At 37.4% G+C, this 22,759-nt stretch overlaps 1 protein-coding gene across 8 annotated transcripts; it reads left to right on the top strand.

Annotated features, from left to right (window-relative positions):
* Positions 1-185: 185 nt before the first annotated feature.
* Positions 186-22,218, top strand: LOC118044607 (magnesium protoporphyrin IX methyltransferase, chloroplastic). 8 transcript variants are annotated; one of them, XR_012171341.1, is made up of 4 exons: positions 186-853; positions 1,669-2,078; positions 5,301-6,458; positions 21,643-22,218. XR_012171341.1 is itself a non-coding variant. In XM_035052991.2 (3 exons), the coding sequence occupies exons 1-2, from the start codon at positions 299-301 to the stop codon at positions 2,065-2,067; spliced, it is 954 nt and encodes a 317-aa protein (XP_034908882.1). In that variant the 5' UTR covers positions 186-298; the 3' UTR covers positions 2,068-2,078; positions 5,256-19,876. The 8 variants fall into 8 exon arrangements, 7 of the variants coding, with proteins under 7 accessions (XP_034908882.1, XP_034908880.1, XP_034908883.1 ...); XM_035052991.2 differs by lacking the exon at positions 21,643-22,218 and having other exon boundaries at positions 5,256-19,876; XM_035052989.2 differs by lacking the exon at positions 21,643-22,218 and having other exon boundaries at positions 5,301-19,876.
* Positions 22,219-22,759: the final 541 nt, after the last annotated feature.

The following is a 22,759-nucleotide window of genomic DNA, read 5'->3' on the forward strand; positions in this document are numbered from 1 at the left end:
AACTTGGGTAACCTGTAAACTTATCCCGAAACGCCAGTTATATCAGGTTAAAAATCTAAGATATAAGCAACATCTAAAAAACTAAAGAGAAGGTAAAGGAAAAAATATAAAAAAATACACACCCATGCTTAAAAGTGGGCCCAAAAAAATCAAGACTAGTTGATAACTTTTCTTATCCACAAGATAACAAAACGTTAAAAACCATCGCAAGCACCTCCCACAGCCCAAACCCAATCTCCACGTAACACCGTCTCCTCGCCGGCCGGAAATTTTTTTTTTAAAAAGAAAAAAAAAGAAAATGGCATTTACATCCTCAATATTCTCTCACATTCCTTTAAACAACCAAAGAATATTCCCTCCAAATTCTCATAAACCAAAACCACCCAGAACCACCATCACCACCGCCGCACTTCCGCCTCTCGCCGCCGTCACTGCCGCTGACCTCGACGGAACCACCTTGGCTGTCATCGGAGGCGGTTCAGTGGCGGCTTTAGCTGCCGCCATATCAATCACCGACCCAGAAAGGCGGCGGCGCCTCCAGGCGGAAGAGGTGGGCGGCGGAGACAAGGAGGTGGTGAGGGAGTACTTCAACAATTCTGGGTTTCAACGGTGGAGAAAAATTTATGGAGAGACTGATGAGGTTAATAGAGTGCAGAAAGATATTAGGCTTGGTCATTCACAGACTGTTGAGAATGTGCTGAAGATGTTGAAAGATGAAGGGTCGTTGGAGGGTGTAAGTGTTTGTGATGCTGGGTGTGGTACTGGGTGTTTGGCCATACCCTTGGCGAAAGAAGGGGCGGCTGTTTATGCTAGTGATATTTCGGCTGCCATGGTGGCTGAGGCTGAGAAACAGGTGAGTTAGCGGTGGCTGTTGGCTCTTTGTTCTGTTCTGTTTTTTTCTTTTCTTGGCAGGTTGTGTTAGTGTGTAACTGTTTTTAACGGTTTCTTGAAATGCTGCTTTACATTGGAAATGTGGGTTTGTGTCTCTTTAATGATGCTTGGTTTTGTGGATTAGGGAAGTGAATGTTCTGGTGAGTTTTTGCTGGATAACATTATGGGTTTGTTGTCATGAATGGGATTTGATTTAGTGGGGTTTTTAGGTTGTTTTAGAAAATTAAAATTGGGGATTTTACAGGACTGATTCTGGTGTATTCAATTTGAAGAATGGCGAGGACAGTCGCCGGTGTGGCGAGTGCAATCATGGTTGTTGTACTGTTACATGCTGAATTGAAGAGGTTCTTGCTGGAATCTCTTTGGAGTATTTGGGTGAATTTTGAGAGTTCATTGTCAAAGCCAGCCATGGCTGGTAGGGGTTAGTGCCCATAGAAGAAGAAGAGAGGGGAAAAGAGGGAGAGAGACCTTCACTAAACAACCTCCTGAGCTTAACAAAATAGCAGCACGTGTACTTCTTATTACAAACTAAAGATTGAAAGAAACTGACAATTGCCTAATTTCAGAAACGCTTGTGACATGCACTTACACATGCACGGTCATGGTAGGACAGAGGCCACAACCGTGGCAGTCTGAAGTATTTGTGACCATATGTGAAATTAGCAGTTTGGACCATGGTTTTGATTCTTGAACAGCATAAAGTTAAAAGGAAACATTATATTGATTGATTCCCGAAGATGTTATTGAAACCTAGCTTGGTTTTGAATTTTTGTGCAGGCAAAAGAGCAGCTTCAAGCAGGAAGTGAAAAGGAGGTGGTGATGCCTAAATTTGAAGTGAAGGATTTAGAGAGTTTAAATGGGAAGTATGACACAGTGGTCTGTCTAGATGTTCTGATACATTACCCACAAAGTAAAGCAGATGGGATGATCGCCCATCTTGCATCATTGGCTGAGAATCGACTACTTTTGAGTTTTGCTCCGAAGACATTTTACTATGATCTGTTAAAAAGAGTAGGGGAGTTGTTTCCAGGGCCTTCAAAGGCTACAAGAGCATATTTACATGCAGAGGCAGATGTAGAGAGGGCTTTGAAGAAGGTTGGGTGGAAAATAAGGAAGAGAGGCCTGATTACTACTCAGTTCTACTTTGCAAGACTCATCGAAGCTATTCCTGCATAAATGGAAGAGAGGTTAGATTTGAATTTTTCCATTATTGCAGTTCCTCTGTTGCTAATGGTTAGGGAGTTTCTTACTAATTTGTAGAGCCTTGAATTTTCTCTCTATGCTGTCATCGTTATATTCCTTGACTGCATGTATTTCAAGTGTATATTAGATGACCATGTATCTAACATTTGATACAACTTGCAAATTTTTTTTGTTCATCTTAAATATCCTTTAATTGTCCCTGTGATCAATTGATGACACCAATTGCTATTTTAGGAAAAGCCATTGTTCTTTTTTCCTTTCAGCTTTTTGTCTGCTTCTCTGTGCAAGATATTCGTTGTACATGTTTCATTTCAGTAAACTAGATGACAAGAGAGTGACTAGCATTGTAGTTCTTATGCCTTTGAGATTCTTAAAGAGAATGCATTGCAACCTGTTAATCCTTTTTCTAATTTTAACAGTATTTATCAAGCAAATCTTCATGCTGGGAGCTCATTTATTATTGAAATTTGAGCAGAGCAGAATTATTCAATAAAAAAACAAATATTATGTCTGATTCATATCATATCGATTATTTTCATGAAGAAGAAACTGGAGCAAAATCCAGGCTAACATGTCATAATGCTCAACTACAATGTAGGAAGCTTCATTAACATCTCTTTGTTTTGAACCATTATCAGCAATTTTTACTAAAGCATCTGTGAGCTTATTGAGTGCACTGACTAAGCTATCATTATGGCCCGTCCTTTGTTCCCTATCCAGCTTACAGCTAGTGTTTTGAGCTTGTAGTTGGGACTTCAGCATGTTCATGTCCTCAAGATTGGTGTCCTCGCATTCATCTGATGATAAGCGCCTCTTCTTCCGTCCCTCCCTAGACATCGATCCTGTCCATGTATTAGAACCTAGATTTGTTTTTTGGTTGTACCTACATGCACTGAACAAAGAGAATCAGTTTGTGACTTGGAAAAAGGCAAGCAAGAATTAATTATATGGCACATTTTAAAAGGTTGAATATGGAATCAGAAACAAATGATAAATGACAATTTGCACAGAACATGGCATTAATTTTTTTTCTCCAATCCAACATTAAAACATTACAGAAACCTAATAGGCTAGTCTTTGTTAAGAAAGCTACAGATTTGAGCATGCCAAGATATAATTCAGAATGTAGCATGAGCAGAGGAATGTCTCGAAGGGAAAGTTGTCGGAGAATGAGAATTTAGTTGATATCTTTTATTAAAGTTGTTTCCTCAAAATGGTTATATCTTAGGTTGGAACTTGATCATGAGTGATTTGTGGATATTCTACCTGCAAATATGGAATTTTTCAGACATTAGTAAACTACGGGGGAGGATTTGAATGAGGCTGTGACACATAATACACGTGAAAAACATAAATTTATAGTGAAGCAGCTCTGTGTTTAAACCACAGATTGGGGAATCAAAAGATAAATTGAACTGGATGAAACCTTGTGTAGTAAAACAAGGTCCTTTACCTCAAAGGTTGGTAACCACACCCGGAAAGAGTCAATAGAGAGGACTTGTTTTGGGAATTTCAGTCGAGTTGTTTGCCATTTTAAGGTCCAAGAATTACAGAATTAAAAAAGTTGCCATTTTCAGCAGATTTTTCCGACACCTGGGTTAGAGTACCCTTAGCGGAACTCCTTGTAAAACACCTATAGCGAGTTGACTTTCTTAGCAGTTGGAGGCTAACCTTTAGGACCAGATAGCCTGGAACAAGTTTCTTATATCATAGACTGCCTTATGGTGGGCAGATATTGGTAAGGCAATCTTGGAGCCCGCGATACTTTAGGGAGTGCTTGTTAAGTTCCTTTTAAAATGGATTTTTTTTGTGAGTTTTTAACTTGGTATTTAGCATCCTATGGTTAATCATGCTGCTTTACAGGGCAGAGGGAACATTTAAAACACAGTTGACAACCAAATCAAAGAAATCCACCCATTCCATATATTTCATTGCATACAGTCTGGACAAGAAAATCATGGTTTATTAATGCATTGATTGGCCAGGATTTAGAGCTTCTCAGGCCCCAATATACCGTGTATTGGGAGAAATTTATAGCAGAAAAAGAAGGCGCAGATCTTGTTACCAGTATTCCTGTGCTTGACAGTGCAAGGAAAAATGATTGAATGCTACATTGAATTTTGAGTAATCAAAAGCTATCTAGTTTTTCCTTTTTAATAACTCAATAAAACGAAAACTCTAATGGAGACTCTGTATTCATGGTAAAACATTGAGATGCAATACTTCTCTTGCAAAAAGGAAAAAAGAAAAAAGCACATCATTATTCCTCAAAAAAAGAAGAAAATGAACTTCATTATCATGACTATTGCAAATTACAAATGAATTTCTTAGTTACTTCTTGAAAATAAATTAACAAGTTACAGAAAGAAAATGGACTCTTGATTTTAAGAAAAAAGGGTTGGAGGAAAATTTAGAGCTTTTTTTATGCATAATTAAATTAAACCTTCTTAAATACCTATTTAATATTTATTGAATTGCACAACTTTTGGAGTGATATTGATGGGTTTTTTTTTTCTCATCATCACAAATCTTTATTTTTAGGCAACCGAAAAACATTATTAAATCTAATCCCAAATAAAAAGGATAAAAAGAAGAAATTGAGTAACCAAAACAAAACAAACATGGTAGATCTTTCACATGTCCGTGGAAGATTGAATACTTGTCTATTGTTTAAATCTAATCCTCTTAGCTTCAATTATTTTAAATAAAGAAAAAATCATTTAATGCAATTGAGGGATGAATTCTCAATTCCAACTAAACACAATTTCAAAGGATAAATCAGAAGAAGAAAAAAAAAGCAGTAAGATATCGAAATGAAAAACAAAAAACAAAGAATTGAAAAAAGAAGGGAAACACTGTAATTTACAGTGAAATGAGTATGGATAAACAGTGTAATTTATAGTGAAATGTGTGTGGATAAACAGTGTTTTCCCCACACCCTTCATTATTTTCTTAGGACATTTCCAATGGAAGCCGGCTCTTATCTTAGTAATTCTTAATCGGACAAATGAAAAAAGCTCTTGTATGTGGATTTGTCGTTGTTCAGTGCTTTCACTCCAACTCCATACATTCATGTGCTGTAAGGTCCACTTAACTCAAGGAAAAACACATGAAAGTAACTCACCTGAAAACATTTTATTTCCCTTTTATTTATCTGACAGTTTTGCTGGTGGATGGAGTCTTACTTTCTGAGTTGTTGGAAACAGTTGATGATATCTCTCTTTTCCATCCCTGTGAAGTTCTCGGGCCTGGAGGAAGACCAAACAAAAGATTACAAGCTACGGTGGGAAAAATTGAAGAAGAAAAGAAAATATCAAGTTCCAGAGAGCCCCTGGGACCTGTAGTGCTTTTGCATTCTGGTGCATCTCTCTTTTGCTTTGTACAACAGGGCTGAGTCCACATACTCCATTCTTGAATGCTCTGATTCCTTTGGGCTCATCACCTTCAGCGGTAAATCAACCACTAGCTTCATCGAAGCACACTGCTCGCTGAATACTTGCTTGAAGTTGTGGATTTGCTAGCTTTCATTGTCGATGGTGGGATTTCGTGCCTTTTCAGTTGGCATGCTCTTAACATCTTAACAGGCTTGCACTACGGTGCCATTAATTCTCTTTTTGGAAGCAAATGCATGGTTAAAATAGCCATTAAACACAAAAACGGCGCCGTTTTCCCTTTGCTGTTCATCTTCTTCCCGACTGAAACGGGCGCCCACCGCCGCTCCCACCATTACACCTGCAATTAACACAATTTATGGCTTGAAGAAACGACATTCTTCTCTGGCTATAAAAGCCAGAGATAGTCCATGCATGCGGGGGCAGAAAACAAACCCAGGGAGGAGGAAGAAAAAACTGGGGGACTGCAGGAAAGAAAAAGAGAGGACTGCAAGAAGAAAAAGAGGGGGGCAACACGATAAAGCCAGAGGAAAGAGAGGGCAGATCCGAGGGACTGAAACAAAAAAAGAGGAGACGAAGAGAGACAGAACCCGGGGAAAATTTTGGTCCCTCAACCAGCAGCAAATCCTCGTGCTTTTACCACCATTGTCTTCGTCTTGAACGGAGAAGACTGGGCAGAGACACAAACAAGGAAGAGAAACTGGGGAGAAAAGGGGAAGAAGACGCAGGAGACTAGAAGAAAGGAGCAGACTTTTTTTCCCCTGTTTCTTCTCAAAGAAACAGAGGAGGCTAAGGAAAAAAAAAAAGCCACGAGCGGAGGACGAAGAAAAGAGACAGGAGACGCAGGACACGGAGAGAAAACAGTGAGCATAAAAGGTAGGAGGAGACAAGCAGAAGGGAAGAACCTAAGCAGAGGAAGGCCACCGTGACCAGCACCATCGTTGCTACTGCTTTCGGTTTTTCCAGAACCAGGTAAGTAGGCTTCACTTCCCCCACTTTTCATTTTAATTCACTCCCTTTACCTGCACATGCACGCGTGATTTAATTCACGCGTGCTTTATGTTGCCCAGCCGGGTCACTGGCTTGGGCAAGTGACCGGGCTGGGCCAGCTGGGTCCAGCCCCAAAAAATAAAAAAAAATAAAAGAACAGAAAAATAAATAAAAAATGTAGAAAAAATAAATAAAAAATAAAAAATATGCATGCATGAATAAAAATAATGTAAATTTATTGGTTTATTCACTAACATCAGAGTCAGGAATAAAAATACCTGTTTAAATTTATATTATTTTTATTCGTTGTATTTTATTTTATTTAGCTAGAAAAATAAAAAATATGTGCATGCTTAAATAATAAATTTATTTTTATTTATTTATTCATTGACGCTAGAGTAGGGAATAAAAAATATTGATCTAATTTATTTTTCGTAGATATGAATTTTTACCAACGCCAGAGTTGGAATTATTCGAGCTCGAATATTTATTGGCGTCAGAGTCAGGAATATTGTGAATAAACCATCAAAGCATAAACCAATAAAAATTTAGCAATTTAAGACAAAACCAGCAATGCAGTTTGCCTTAGGCAGAACGTTTAAGGGGTGATAATATCTTTTCTTTTACGTAATCAGTCCCGAACTATAGAATCTCCGTTGACCAGTTAGGGTTCCTAGTGACCACAATACCAGGTGGCGACTCCTTAAACAAGACATTTTCTCTTAAAAGAACCAGAACCAGATGCTAGAAATCTGTTCTTTTTCTATAATGAAGATTATTTTTAGGACCGCCAAGATGTTGGGTGCGACATCACTCATGTACACAGTAGCCCGCGATACAGTAAAACACTGATAAGTTTTAGTTATAGTTAATAATAACTAGTTAGATGACCCGCACGATTCCGCAGGTCAATTTTTTTTGTATAAAAAATATGAAAAAAAGCTAAGATCTAAAAGTGTTAGGTATTTTTGCAAAGTTATACCCATGAGTCTTGGGCTTGGCTGCAACACCTAACTTAAGAGTAATATTTATAATATTAACAATAATATTAAATTTGCATGATCCAAGTTTAAGTGAGTTTGGCTGCAATACCAGACCCAATAGCCTTGGATGTGGGTCTGGTTGCAAGGTCGTTTCATAAAATTGTGATAATTAAATAGATTAAGTAAAAAGTAAAAAGAAAAAATCATAGAAAAAAAAAACCAGCATGAAGAAAATAACTAATGAAGAAAAAGAAAAATATCTGAATTAATTGGGTTAACCCTTCAAACCAGGTTAACCCGTCAAACATTGGATTCGTGTCGTGAAAGTTTGATAACTAAATAGAGAAAAAAAATGACGGGTTAACCCAGACTTAACTGGGCTAACCCGTTAAACCCAGGATCCATGTCATGAAAGTTTGATAACTAAATAGAAAAAAAAAATAACTTTAACGAACCAAAATAAACGAAAACAATTAATTAAAAGGAAAAAACAAACAAAAACAAACAAAAGGCATCAATTTTCACTACGGACTGCATTGTGCGGTCCACAGTCAAAGGCATAAAAAAGGCAACAAAGCAAAAGGAAAAAAAAAAGAAAAAAAAAACTAGTTGGGTTAAAAGAAAAAAAAACTATAGGAAGAAAAAAAACTAATGAAGAAAAAGAAAAAAAAAATCTAAATTAATTGGGTAACTCGTCAAACCTGAGATCCGTGTCATGAAAATCTGATAACTAAATAGAAAGAATTTTAATATCAACAAACTAAATTAAAAACATTTAGTTAAAAAGGGAAAAACAAAGAAGAAAAAACCTATACAGAGAAAAAAACTAATGAAGAAAAAAAAAGTTTGAATTAACTGGGCTAACCCATCAAACATGAGATCCATGTCATGAAAGTCTTATAACTAAATAGAAAAAAAAATAACATAAACAAACCAAAATTTTAAAAAATAATAATTAAAAAGTAAAACAAAAACAAACAAAAGGCACCAGCCTTTTCAATGTGGATTACACTGTACAGTCCAGAATCAAAGATATATATAAAAAAAAACAAAAACAAAAAAAACTAAAGGCATCAGTCGAGTTGGTGTGGATTCCGAGTTGGTGTGGTCCTGAGAGTTACAGAAACTAAGTGTGTTTTCCAGCGCTGTCCATTTCACTTTTCTTTGTGTTCTTTGTTTGGGAGCAGTATCTTGCCCTTCTTTCCTTAATTTTATCGGCCATTGTTTCTTCAATGAAGCTTCTTTTGTTGTGGCCCTTTCAAACCTTTAAGAACTTGGACAGCCCATGCTTGACTCATCTTATTGCTTTACTTTATGTTCTGAATCTTGGTTTTAGTTCTGAATGTGGTCCTTCTCCGATGTTAATTTCATCAATGAGCTTCAGTTTTTGCAGTTACGTGGATGCTGCTTTGCACCTTTTTTTTGTTATAGCTCAATGATGCTGCTTGCTATGTGTGTAGTTTTAGCTTGCCTTTTGATTGGCATTTGATTTGTTTTTCCGTGGTAGTTTGGTAGAGTTGGGCCCTGCCGCCTAGCATTAAAATATACCAAAAAAAAATCCAAAATTCCCCTAGTTTAGTGAGGCGGCAGGGTTAATTGAAGGTATCATATTATTATGAGAACACTCAACAAAAATGCAAAATAATAAAACAATTAAGGAATATTAAGAGTACTAGGTCACCTTATATAGTTGATGACACAATTTAAGACTACAAATGTGGTTAGGCTACTGAAATTGAGAAACTTGTGCCTTTAATCTAGACAATCTCAAGTTGGCAACAATATAATAAAACAACCAAAATTATCTTAAGGAAAGACACAAATACCAAACATCTTAATGTGGATGGGTTCTTATAATAATAAAACAGACCAAAAATATTATTGGTAAACATGCTAAATCCACGTTACTTTGCGCTTGGCTTACTGCTAAGTTTCTTTACATAATATTCTTGTGTTATCTTTATATTATTATCCCTTGTTATAATTTTAATACCCAATATTACACAAGCTTCACCAATATCTTTCATATCGAATTTAGAGGCCAAGACATGTTTAGTGAGATGCACGACATGTTGTAAATATGAATAGTATTTCAAAAGGTTTTTATGTAGTGTTTATATAATGAACTCTGATATGGGTCTAGGAACGTGTTATATAGTGAACACAAGACCCTTGGGTGTGGCACTCAAGCCAGATATGGGTCTGGCGAACGTGCTAGATTCAAAATACTTGGGTTTGATGATCGTCTCTCCTTGGAATTAATTTTCTAACCTTCACAAAATCCTAACAACTCTTTTATTTTAAAAGTTTTTAAAACTGCTACAACACATTAATTCCCCAACAGCTCTTTTATTTTTAATTGTTGTAACAACATCTCACCAGACCCAGAGTAGATGGGTCTGGCATTTGCAAGACCTTATGGAATTAATTTATGAGCGTATGGGCTCAGTTCATGTCTGAGCGAAGATAAGAGGGGTGGCAACCCTCTCACGGTCATCCTTGTGGAGGGTGGCACATTGGAGCAAGGGAAGAATTCCTCTTTCAATAGCCTTCTTTTCCTAACAAACAAAAAAACAAAAAACAATAAAAACCGATCCATCAACCTGATAAATAATTCCTCCAACCCCAGGTAAACGTGGACCTAGAATTTAACCTTTGGCAATAACTTCATTTCTCTTTTCAAAAATCAGTGTTGTAACTATGACAATATGGTGGAATCACCAGAACCTTTATTGCAAAATTAGATACAATAAAAAGATACAAATGTCACTATATAAACACTAGAAAAAAAAAACTCTTGGAATAGTTTTTATAATTTACAACAATAGTTTGTTTCTGCTCATTGTATCTAATTTTACAACAAAAAACATATTTTATCCATCTAGCCAGACTCACGGGCACCTACGTTTAACGTTTTGCTGAGCCTAGGGGAGAGGGGTCTAGCATCTCACAAACCAGTGGGGATATTGGGCTTAGTGTTTGGCTGAGACCAGGGGAGAGGGGTCAAGGAGGAGGTGGGTCTGGCATCATGCCAGACTCTCGGGAGACTGGACTCTGAGGTCGGCTTGGCCTAGAGTACGCGTGTCTGCCTTGTCTCGATAAATTCTTTGGGAAGCAGTTTCAAACAAACAAACAAAAGTAATAAATGTCGATACATCAGTGGCCCCACATAATCCATTAGTCACCCTCGCTATAAGTCTTTACTCGTAGCATGAGAGCCCTATTTATTTTCCCTATAAGTTGTTTAGTCCTCTCTCTTGGCATTGGTGGGACCTAAAGTCCAAGTGGTTACTTTCTACGGGTAGCAAGTTTGTCTTCGGGGAATGAAATGACGGCTAGCAGTTAATGATGTCCTTTAGCCCTTTTGAGATATGTCAGGACACTGAAAGGTTCTATACATTTTTCCTTCCTTCACTTCTTCTTTGGATCTGTTAAAATAGAAGAAATTGCATTCGCCGAAAAAACCCAAGCCAGGTCTTCCTTGACCCAAGAAAAATCCTTACAAACATCTTCAAAAAATTTTAAAGGACCTTTTTCAATCAGAATCAATGGAGCCCAAAGACACTAGCCTCCGTTCAAGAAGGAGGAATGCTCTAACTTTTGACGAGGAGTTCAGGTTCCAGCTAGAACCTGAGAAGAGTAAAAGGGCACATAGGTCCCTTAGTTTACGTCCAAAGGTTCGGGGTGATGCTACATTGGCGGTGTCCTCTAATAGGGAGGTGAGAAGATCCTCTCCTAGGAGCTCACCTGCTTCCCCTTCATGTGTTATTCAAGAGAAGGGGAGCAATCGGAGTCCCCACTCTGTTCCCGCGAGAGACCCTAAGGAGAGAGGGAGGTTGCCTCAAACACCCAAGGATGACGTCCCTAGTAACATCTGTGTGACGGACATGGAATTCATGGCTCGCCACCAACCCGATGAGTACATTGCCCAGATGCCTCTCCCTGACAAGCGTATCAGCAAACTGACCGAGGGAACCTCTCGGGGCTTTTCTGAGATCATCACCCCCCTTTGCATGTACAAGATGGGGTATTCTTTCCCTCTCGAGGGATTTGTGAGGGATGTGTTTAGCTTTTACCATTTGAGCCTGGGACAGTTGCATCCCAATGGGTGGATGCTCGTGTCTGCCTTTGAAAAGTTTTGTAGAATGGTCGGGCTCGAGCCAACTATGAATGTTTTCAGGAGCTGTTACTTATTGGTTGCCAGCTCGGATGGTGGCATTGACGTGCGTTGGTTCTTCACCTTTTCTAATAGGAACCAAGGCGCCACGAAGGACACGCTTACTTGGAAGCCCTACTCCCAAAAGAAGTGGAGGGAGAGGTGGGTTGTCATACGATACACCAGGCCGATTGCTCGGCGGGGAGGAATGCAACAAATCTGGGGATGTTCTGATTATTGGAGGACTCCTCCCCAAGAAGTAAATAAAAAGCCTCGTCTGACCACCGAAGAGGCAAAGAACTGCGCTATGTTGGATGCAACCAAAACCGATTTTGAAGTCGACAAGATGGCCAGGGGATACTACTGGGAAGTTTTGAAAGGTATAGCCATCCTACTAGGTTTTCTTCTTTTTTGGCCTGTTTCAGAATCAAACCTGTTGTTCCTCTAGGTTTGATAGTTGGAGGAGAGGCGTTATGGATGCCTCCTGTCAAGAGCCTCCTTGAGAGGTCTTCATCTCAGGCCACTGGTGATGGCAGAGATGAAAAAGGGAGGGAAGACTACCCCTTGTTGGTAGGGGAACTCCCTACGCTTGAGGGCATTATCCGCCTGCAGACAACAATGGGGGCCGGAACCCCCAAAGCAGATAGTCCTGGTGTTTCCTTGTCAAGGGAAGGAAGCCTGAATTCAGAAGTAATTGCGGGTGCTGCCACCTGCTTCAAGAGGAGAAGAATTATGGCATAGGTGGCCACTCGGCCACCAGCCCCGCAGAAAGAGGCCCTTGCAACGATATTTCCCTTGCCTCAAACCCCAGCCCTGACTGCTGAAGAAGCAGCTGTTGGTACCTCCATTGGAGCTGCTCCAAGGGAGTTTATGGACGTCTTCTCTCAGCTGCTGGTGCCTCCATCGGAGCTGCTCCAAGGGAGTTTATGGACGTCTTCTCTCAGCTGGCTCTACACCGTAATTTGTTTGATTTTCCAAACTTGTCAGACGAGGAGAGGCAATACATGGAATCCCTGGTTGGAGGAAGAACTGGACTTAGGGAGGCTGGCCTCTAGACGATGAGCACTCTGGAGAGGGTCCTTACTGTCCCCGTAGACATCTCGGAGATGTCTAATGAAAGCTTCCATCGTTATTTGGCTTTAGTTAGCCAAATGGCTTTTAATGTAAGGAAAAACTGCTGCTATTCTGTTTTGGTCAGGTGGTGTCTTCTTTTTAACAACCTCCTTTGGCAGGTTTTAATGATGTACGCTACCTCCCGGAGGTGTTGGGCTACAGAAAGGGATTGTATGAGACATACAGAAGCTGAATTTTGAATGCCTCCAAGGGGAAAAAGACGTTGTGGAGGTTGAATTTTGAAGCATCAAGGGTGCCTATTCTAGGCTGAAGGACCAAGTGCAAAGTATTACCCTTGAGTTAAGTTCCATGGAAAAAGCGCTCGAGTTATCATACAATCAGGTGATTCCCCTAAGGGAGGAACTTTTCGCAGCAAGGGACTCCCAAAGTAGTCTGCGGGCCGAGTTGGCAGCTACACGGGCTGAGCTGGCAGCTGCCAAGGAAGAGAATAAGATTTCTCAGGCTAAATTGGAGGCTTTAAGTAATTTGAAGAGTTTTTCTGAGGCTCAGTAGTTGAAGAGTTTTTCTAGGGCTTAGCAGCTTTGACCGAGACGACAGGAGATATGATATTCATAGCTATGTCCAACCTATATTTCTTCAACCTCTCTAAAGGGAAGCAGGTGGATTTTAGCGCAACCTTCCATCCAGTTCCCGTTCCTGATTTTGTAGACGTCTTCCCAGGTAGAGCCGCTGCAGCCAAGAGAGGGGAATATCTGGCTAAAGAGCCTAGGCTAGATTTTTAGACCCCTTCATAGCTTGTTACAGATTTGTATGGTCTTCCCTATCAATATCTCTGGCTCTTCCTCTATTTATTGTAATTCTTTTAAAGAAAACTCTCTTAACTACTTCTGCGACATTTCAACTGTAAAGATAATATTTTTAAAGCTTAAAAATCTCTTCTTTCTTCTCAGAAGCTAACAAAGCCTTCTTTTTTGTGGGTATATCCTATCAAGGTAGCGTTGTTAGGCATAGAGGTGTCCAGGTCCACCATCGAGGTGGATGTGGACGCGTCCAAATCCAACATGGGATTGAGCGTGGACGTGTCCGGATCCAGCATGGAGTTGGCATTGCGTCTAGACCCAACGTGGGGTTGGGCACAGTTACCCAGCGGCCTTTTGGTCTTAGCGATGGCTACCTGAAACAGAGAAGAAGAAGGCAAAACCAAAAGAAGAAAAAAAACAGATTTGTAGGGAGAGAAGCAGGTCAAAAAACGAGAAGGAAAGGAAACAAAAACTTGTTGTTGCGTCTTTTCTTTTTCAGGTCTCCATCAGTGACACTGCTGGCACATGAAAGGAAGAAAGGAGGAGATCTATCCGATCCCTCATTTCTCACAATACTGGCGACGACACGTGAGACGAACGTGCTGTCACTGTATTCGCGACCCAGAATTTCCAGCAATGTTCCCAAGTCCATTTTGTAAATTTTTTTATGTTGAAATGTGTATTTAAATTATTGTTAGCATTTTAAATTTATGTTGCATTGTAAACCTTTAATTGTGAGTGTGACTAAATTATAGTACAAAGAGGAGAGTGTGTGTGCGGGTTTGTTTGTTTTGTTTTGTTTTTTTCTTTTGAATGTTTTTTATTAAAAATAATGAATAGAAATAATTGTTTTAATTGGCATATAGTCAAATACTTAAAAAATATAGAAAGTCACATTGTATTTCACAATTAAAATTAAAGTATATATTTTGGGATATAAATTTCAAAAAATACCAAAATATGTTTTTATCTTGAACATCAACACTGCTCAAGGAACCATACTTGAAAGCTTACCACAAGACAAAACAAGCTCCTGTACATTCATACAAAATACTAAGTCAAAACAATTTTTATTTATCACTCAATCTTAATCTATTCTATGAATATTCAGATTTTCCAGCCTCATGGGTTTTTTACAAGTCTTCCACAACTGTGAGCACCTGCCATTGCAACTTTAACATTCCAGACTATTCATGAAAATTTATTTTATTTTTTTATGTTTTTGAAAATAATAAAATATTCAAAAAGATTCTGACTGGAATATTTTGTTGGCTAATTAAACTATCTAGGAAGCTACATGAGAGTTGGTCACTAGTATTAGCATGAACACACTGTGTTTACAAGTTTGACTACCTCTACTCGAGAGTATTTCTAATTTTAGACAGTATCAGCAATCCTTTGTTATAACAAGTAATCGTAGTTCTTTGAAATGCATCTAAACCTTTCAATTAGCACTCATCAACAAGACTACAAAACAACCTTTCAATTAGCACTCATCAACAAGACTACAACAGTCTAAAAGTAAAAGCTTTTGCTGCCTAAAAATAAAAAACAGTAACATATTCACTTCCTAAAGATAGGATCAGATCAGCAGCTCCGATATTGCAGAAATAGTCCCACATGTAATTGCAGAACCTGAAGAAGATAGTTGCCTAGCATTATAAATAAAGCTTAGTAATTAGATTTGTTGCACTTGGTAAAATAGGTTAGAAACGAGATTACCAGCTTAGTTTTTCTTTGTTTTATAGCCATATTTCTTCTCCACCACAAGTCCTCCACTCTAGTGTTTCAAACCATTTACATGGAATGACGTGAGTTCTACTAGTGCATACTTTTATTTCAATCAACCTTCTCTTACCTTCTTTCCAAAAGCATTTTACTCCAAAACCAGTTGTATCAAATTTCTTCTTAAAAGCTTCTTCAATTGTAGACCTTGAGTAAAATCCACCGGCTTTAATCTGATTATTTCCCAGCACTGCAAGCATGTCGACTTTTATTTTCATATACAAGGCTTTTCTGAAATACTCTTTAGGGATGAAATCGGTACAGCTTCCATGTCGGTTGTATTCATGATTCCAAAATCTATATTGGTTGATGTCAGTTGCTTCCCTTTTAAGATCTGGCCAATGCTGCAACATCTCGTTGCGGAAGCGGAAGTCTTTTGATTGAAACTGTCTCACATAGACATTTATCAAATATTTAATATCTAATGATATGCAAAAGAATATTCTCATTTTACTTAATAACAATTTAGATTTTACATTGAAACTTATTAGGCAGGTTATTAAAAAAAAAAAAATAACAGGCCAAGTCAAAAAAAATTTAATCAACTTTTTTTTTGTGAAAAAAGAAGCTAAAGAAATTGTGACTTGCCAAGTATCTAACACTTTGACTACCGCAATTTTGAAGAATTTGTCCCTTCTTGTTAATTGGTCACCAACCATGCAGGGTAAATGTGCTTGGAATGGGTGAGAAGTGACATCTATTATTTGAGCAAAACCCTACTGACCAAGTATGAACCAACCAAAAATGTGTTTTAGTTGGACAAACAACTTTATTTTGAATGGTATCACAATTGAGTTTCCCTTTTCCTCGAGTCTCTGCAAGATCAATAAATTAATTCAAACACCATATTATTATCTTTAAAAGGCAAAGTAAAAGACAAACATTGAATACTGAGGTTAATGATAAAATATGTATAAATAGTACTAAACTCACGAGGGACAATGACATCTCTTGGGATGAATGCATGTGCAAGAACCACAGATATTGTGAATATTGCTGCCAATAATACTAAATTCTTTATTGGCTCCTTTCTCTGTGGAGAGATTTCCTTTTCTTTTCTTGTTGGGCCCTTTGAGGAGCGTTCTTATTTTTTAGAATTAGCCAAGACTTCATTTGTTTTCCTTTTCAGTTTTATTTGGAGGAGCGTTTTGGTTGATAGAATTGTAACAAAAAAATGATCTTGTAATATAACATTTCAAAAATTATTGTTTAGCTACGCAGAGATATGTTAATGTCACGAATTTGAAACAGATTTTCCTTGCTGACCAATGCCCACAACAAATAAATGTGCCGATTCTTTTTTTAGCACGTGATCTCTCTCTCTCTGTCTCTCTATGTTTTACTGATACAAAGCCTTCTCCCAAGCAAGAAAAGAAGAGGAAAAGAAATCCCTCCCCAAAAAGCCCAGCAAGAAAAGAAAAGAAAAGAAAATATCTCCCCCAAAAAGAGCCTTCTCCCTAGCAAGAAAGGAAGAGAAAATGAAATATGTCCCCAATGAGCCTATCAAGAAAATAAAAGGAAGTCTATTTCAAAAGAAGCCCTTCTCCCCTCCAAGAAAAGACAAGAAAAATGAGAACTCTCCTCAAAGGGCCCAGTAAGAAAAGAAAAGAAAATCTCTCCACAGAGAAAGGAGCCAATAAAGAATTTAGTACTATTTGCAGCAATACTCACAATATCTGTGGTTCTTGCACATGCATTCATCCTAAGAGATGTCATTGTCTCTCGTGAGTTTAGTACTAGTTATACATATTTTTTCATTAACCTCAGTATTCAATGTTTGTCTTTTACTTTGCCTTTTAGAGATAATAATATGGTGTTTGAATTAATTTATTAATCTTCCAGAGACTCAAGAAAAAGGAAAACTCAGCTGTGATACCATTCAAAATAAAGTTGTTTGTCCAACTAAAACACATTTTTGGTTGGTTCATACTTGGTTAGTATGGTTTTGCTCAAAGAATAGATGTCGCTTCTCACCCATTCCAAGCACCTTTACCCTGCATGGTTGGTGGCCAGTTAATGAGAAGGGACAAACTCTTCAAAATTGCGGTAGTCAAAGTGTTAGATACTTGGCAAGTCACAATTTCTTTAGCTTCTTTTTTAACAAAAAAAGAAGTTAATTAAATTTTTTTTGACTTGGCCTGTTATTTTTTTTTTAATAACCTGCCTAATAAGTTTCAATGTAAAATCTAAATTGTTATTAAGTAAAATGAGAATATTCTTTTGCATATCATTAGATGTTAAATATTTGATAAATGTCTGTGTGACACAATTTCAATCAAAAGACTTCCGCTTCCACAACGAGATGTTGCAGCATTGGCCAAATCTTAAAAGGGAAGCAACTGACATCAACCAATATAGATTTTGGAATCATGAATACAACCGACATGGAAGTTGTACCGATTTCATCCCTAAAGAGTATTTCAGAAAAGCCTTGTATATGAAAATAAAAGTCGATGTGCTTGCAGTGCTGGGAAATAATTAGATTAAAGCCGATGGATTTTACTCAAGGTCTACAATTGAAGAAGCTTTTCAGAAGAAATTTGATACAACTGGTTTTGGAGTAAAATGCTTTTGGAAAGAAGGTAAGAGAAGGTTGATTGAAATAAAAGTATGCACTAATAAAACTCACGTCATTCCATGTAAATGGTTTGAAACACTAGAGTGGAGGAATTGTGGTGGAGAAGAAATATGATGAAACAAAGAAAAACTAAGCTGGCAATCCCATTTCTAACCTATTTTACCAAGTGCAACAAATCTAATTAATAAGCTTTATTTATAATGCTAGGCAACTATCTTCTTCAAGTTCTGCAATTGCATGTGGGACTGTTTCTGCAATATCGAAGCTGTTGATCTAATCCTATCTTTAAGAAGTGAATATGTTACTATTTTTTATTTTTAGGCAGCAAAAGCTTCTACTTTTAGACTGTTGTAGTCTTGTTGATGAGTGCTAATTGAAAGGTTGTTTTGTAGTCTTGTTGATGAGTGCTAATTGAAAGGTTTAGATGCATTTCAAAGAGCTACGGTTACTTGTTATAACAAAGGATTGCTGATACTGTCTAAAATTAAAATTACTCTTGAGTAGAGGTAGTCATACTTGTAAACACACTATGTTCATGCTAATACCAGTGACCAACTCTCATGTAGCTTCCTAGATAGTTTAATTAGCCAACAAAATATTCCAGTCAGAATCTTTTTCAATATTTTATTATTTTAAAAAACATAAAAAAATAAAATAAATTTTCGTGAATAGTCTGGAATGTTGAAGTTGCAATGATAGGGGCTCACAGTTGTGGAAGACTTGTAAGAAACCCATGAGGCTGGAAAATCTGGATATTCATAGAATATATTAAAATTGAGTGATAAATAAAAATTATTTTGACTTAGTATTTTGTATGAATGTACAGGAGCTTGTTTTGTCTTGTGGTAAGCTTTCAAGTATGGTTCCTTGAGCAGTGTTGATGTTCAAGATAAAAACATATTTTGGTATTTTTTGAAATATATGTCCCAAAATATATACTTGAATTTTAATTGTGAAATACAATGTGACTTTCTATATTTTTTAAATATTTGACCATATACCAATTAAAACAATTATTTCTATTCATTATTTTTTATCAAAAACATTAAAAAAAAAAAAAAACAAAACAAACAAACAAACTCGTGCACACACTCTCCTCTTTTTACTATAATTTACTCACACCCACAATTAAAGGTTTACAATGCAACAGAAATTTAAAATGCTAACAATAATTTAAATACACATTTCAACATCAAAAAATTACAAAAGGGACTCGGGAACAGTGTTGGAAATTCTGGGTCGCGGATACAGTGACAGCGCGTTCATCTCACATGTCGTCGCCAGTAATGTGAGAAATGAGGGGATCGAATAGATCTCCTCCTTTCTTCCTTTCATGTGCCAGCGGTGTCACTGATGGATACCTGAAAAAGAAAAGACGCAACAACAAGTTTTGGTTTCCTTTCCTTCTTGTTTTTTGACCTGCTTCTCTCCTTACAGATCTGTTTTTTTTTTTTTCTCTCTCTTTTGGTTTCGCTTTCTTCTTCTCTATTTCAGGTAGCCGGCGGTAAGACCAAGAGGCTGCTGGCATGACTGGGTTTTTGCTGAGTCGAGTGGCAGTGGAGGGAAAAATGGTTGAGATGCTGGTGATATTTTTGGTCGTAGTCAAGAGAGGGAGAGGCTGTGGTCGATGGTTTCAGTTGGAAATGGAGGAGGAGCTAGAACAACAAGGCGGACAAATCCGAGGTTTATGAGGAAATGGTGGCCGGATAGAGGGGAGGTTAACCGAGGACTACTGGTGGCTGGGTTGGGTTTATGAGGGAGAGGGAGATCGGGGTTGATGGCAGCTGTTGGTGCAGTGGGGGACGGCTGGTGATGGAGCAAAAAGGTGATTGGCCTAGAGAGTAGAGGCTGCAGCAAGGGAAGGCTGGTGATGGTGAGGCTATTCGGGCGTGGACATCCATTTATAAGTGGAAAAATTAGTCCTCTTTCCAAATTGCTTGGTCACACAGTTTTGGGCCCTCAACGGTTTTTTACGGGTTAACATGTGATAAAAATAATTATTTTTTCATAATTATTTTTTTTATGGTTCATGGTTTCTCAAATCAACCCCATTTAAAAGATAACGTACGAAAATCATAACCCAAGATGGAATTATGTTTTTCCCGACGCCCAATGCTATGTTAGAGAGGGGGGTGACTGTGCCCAACTTTACTTGGACCTAGGCGCGTCCGCACCCAACTTCATGTTAGGCTTGGACACTTTCGTGCCCAGCCCCACGTTGGGTCTAGATGTGATGTCCAACTTCATGTTGGATCCGGACGCGTCCACTCTCAATCCCATGTTGGATCCGGACGCGTCCACATCCACCTCGATGTTGGACCTGGACACCTCCACGCCCATCGACGCTACCTTGGACTTGGCTAAGTGCCTAGTCCAAGTTTCTTGGACTTACCTGATTATCACCTTGGACTTGCCGACTGCCAAGTCCAAGTGTATTACTAACTTATATAAATCAAACTAATTAATCTAGTATATCAATGAATTTATTACTACTATATATATAATATATAAAGGCTTGATCTATTCAATCAAGTCTAAGTAATAAAGTGGATTATGATAGAATAAGTGCTCATTTGGGAATTATTATTTTAACTGTGACTTTAATTTTTAGCTGTGATTATGATTTTTAAGGGTTTGATAATACTTTTAAAGCTAATATTACAGTCATTTTTGTATGTTACTTTCAGAAGCTATACTTTATAACCTTGAAAAGGCCACTTCTTTTCTAAATTAGCCCTAAGTACATCATAATAATTACTCGCTTAAAAATAGTCGTTGTAAAATGGATGAATTTATCATATTAATCCACTCATATATTAGACATCAAAAGTAGAAGAAATTAAATGTTAATTGCACAAAACAAAGAAAGGAGGCGTTTTGCTATGGAGCACATGGGGAGTTGGGAACAGCGTGTGTTACAAACAGTGGTAAAGAAAAGGGCTCATAGAAAGCATAGGAAATGGCAAAAGGGGTACGAAACATAGAATCAAAGCAAGCAAAAGGGAACTTCATCGCTGGGCATGACAGTGAGTTTGCAAGACAAAAGAAAACAAACAGAGAGTTCCCATTGTCGGTTCTTGAACTTTAAGGAAATGATTGACGTAATGGAAATGGAAAACATCCTTGCGATATGAATTTTTATTTTTATTTTTATTTTTATTTTGCCTTAGGGGAAGAGATCTTAGCTGCAAGAAAGGAATGTGAGGGGAAAACGGAGTTGCATAATGATAGGGCAAGGACTTGGTCAAGCATTATAATTGGTTTGTAAGAATGTTACCTCTACAACAACATTAAGAGTGGTCATCTCTTAGCTCACTTTACTTGCTCCCAGTTGATTGAGTTGTACCAAGACGAATCACTCACAGACTTATCACATCAGGGGCTTGATCCACCTATCCAAGGACGTCTTTGTGGTCCTTGCAATGGAATATTTTATGTAGACAGCGAAGATAGTAGTGGTAGTGGTCTTTGGAATCCTGCGACCAAGGAATTCAAGCTTCTACCTGAGAAAATACATTATAAGTCGAGTCTTCCACTTTATTATGATGACAGTTATGGATTTGGATTTGATCCGGTAACTAACGACTACAAGGTGGTTGTTATTCGAGAGTCCTATACACGAGTATCAATTTTTTTTTTTAATTTTAAATTAATATTTTTTTTAATATTTTTATATTATTTTGATGTGATGACAAACTCAAGAATCTATACTCAGTAAAATTTGAAATTTTAACGCTAATAAATCCTGTTAGGAGCATGACCCAACGCTAAAAGATCCTGGTCACAACAGGAACCAAAACGGAAGCAGACCCCAACTTAAATGGATCCTGCTGGGGGCAGGACCAAGAATGATGTGTCCGGATGCAGCTGGGCTCAAAATTATATTGGGTTATACTGAGGCGAGAATCCAACTCTAAGGATCCGAACCCAAAACAATTGGGCCTACACGTTCCTTTGGGCGAGGTCAGACTAGAGAGGAAAGGACTCAAAGCGAAGCTGCGCAAGGCAGGCAACAACTGTCACCATTCCCGGGCGAAGGAAGGCTGGAGTGCTCTGAGGAGATCTGATTCTGGAATTTCATTAATAAACAATGGTTGTTATGTTATATAACGGCTGTTATTAATAGATGCAAAGTTTGTGAGTAAATGTCATAATGAAAATTGCGTGATTACTCATTAATAGTATTGAGTTTATAATTATTTTTATGTTTTTTAAAAAATATTGTTTTACATGAAAATGTATTATAGCCATTATTGTCTTAAGTACTTGCATGAGAAATTTTATGAATATATATAAGTAGAAGAGATAAATAATTTTTATTTTTTGATGGGTCATGAAATTTATTTTTTTTGTATCTATTTTTTTTTTCAAAATGGATTCAAAAAAATAACTAATAAAATATTACTAAATCCTCTTTGAGCACTATAAAATTTGTTCTGCACTTGCACAAATGCTCTATTTATTTGAGTTATATATGATTTTTTTTTCCACATGCTTTTTTTGTTTTTTGTTTTTATCATTTTTTCATTTCAAAAGGAAAATAAAATACGATTCAAGTTACATGAAGGATGTTAGAGATAAGGGTTAAGTTAGTAAAATAGATACAATTATAGAAGCAAAATAACTTCCCTTAAATCTTGGTAGCTAAAAATTAATTGCATTAAACGCTCAATAAATTATAAAATTATGTATAGTAATAATTAGAAAAATCAAATTCAAATAATCTAAAATAAAATTCAATTAATGATCAAATGTTAACTTTTGGATTCTCAAAATATTCAAAACACATGGCAAAATTTAATTGGAAATTAAGATAATATATATTTCTAATTAATTGATTTAATTGAAAAAATATATGATGTGCCCGATTAAGAAAGGATATAAGATTAAAACAATCATAGACAATA

Source organism: Populus alba, chromosome 12 (genome assembly GCF_005239225.2).
Source record: "Populus alba chromosome 12, ASM523922v2, whole genome shotgun sequence".
NCBI classification, from domain to species: domain Eukaryota; kingdom Viridiplantae; phylum Streptophyta; class Magnoliopsida; order Malpighiales; family Salicaceae; genus Populus; species Populus alba.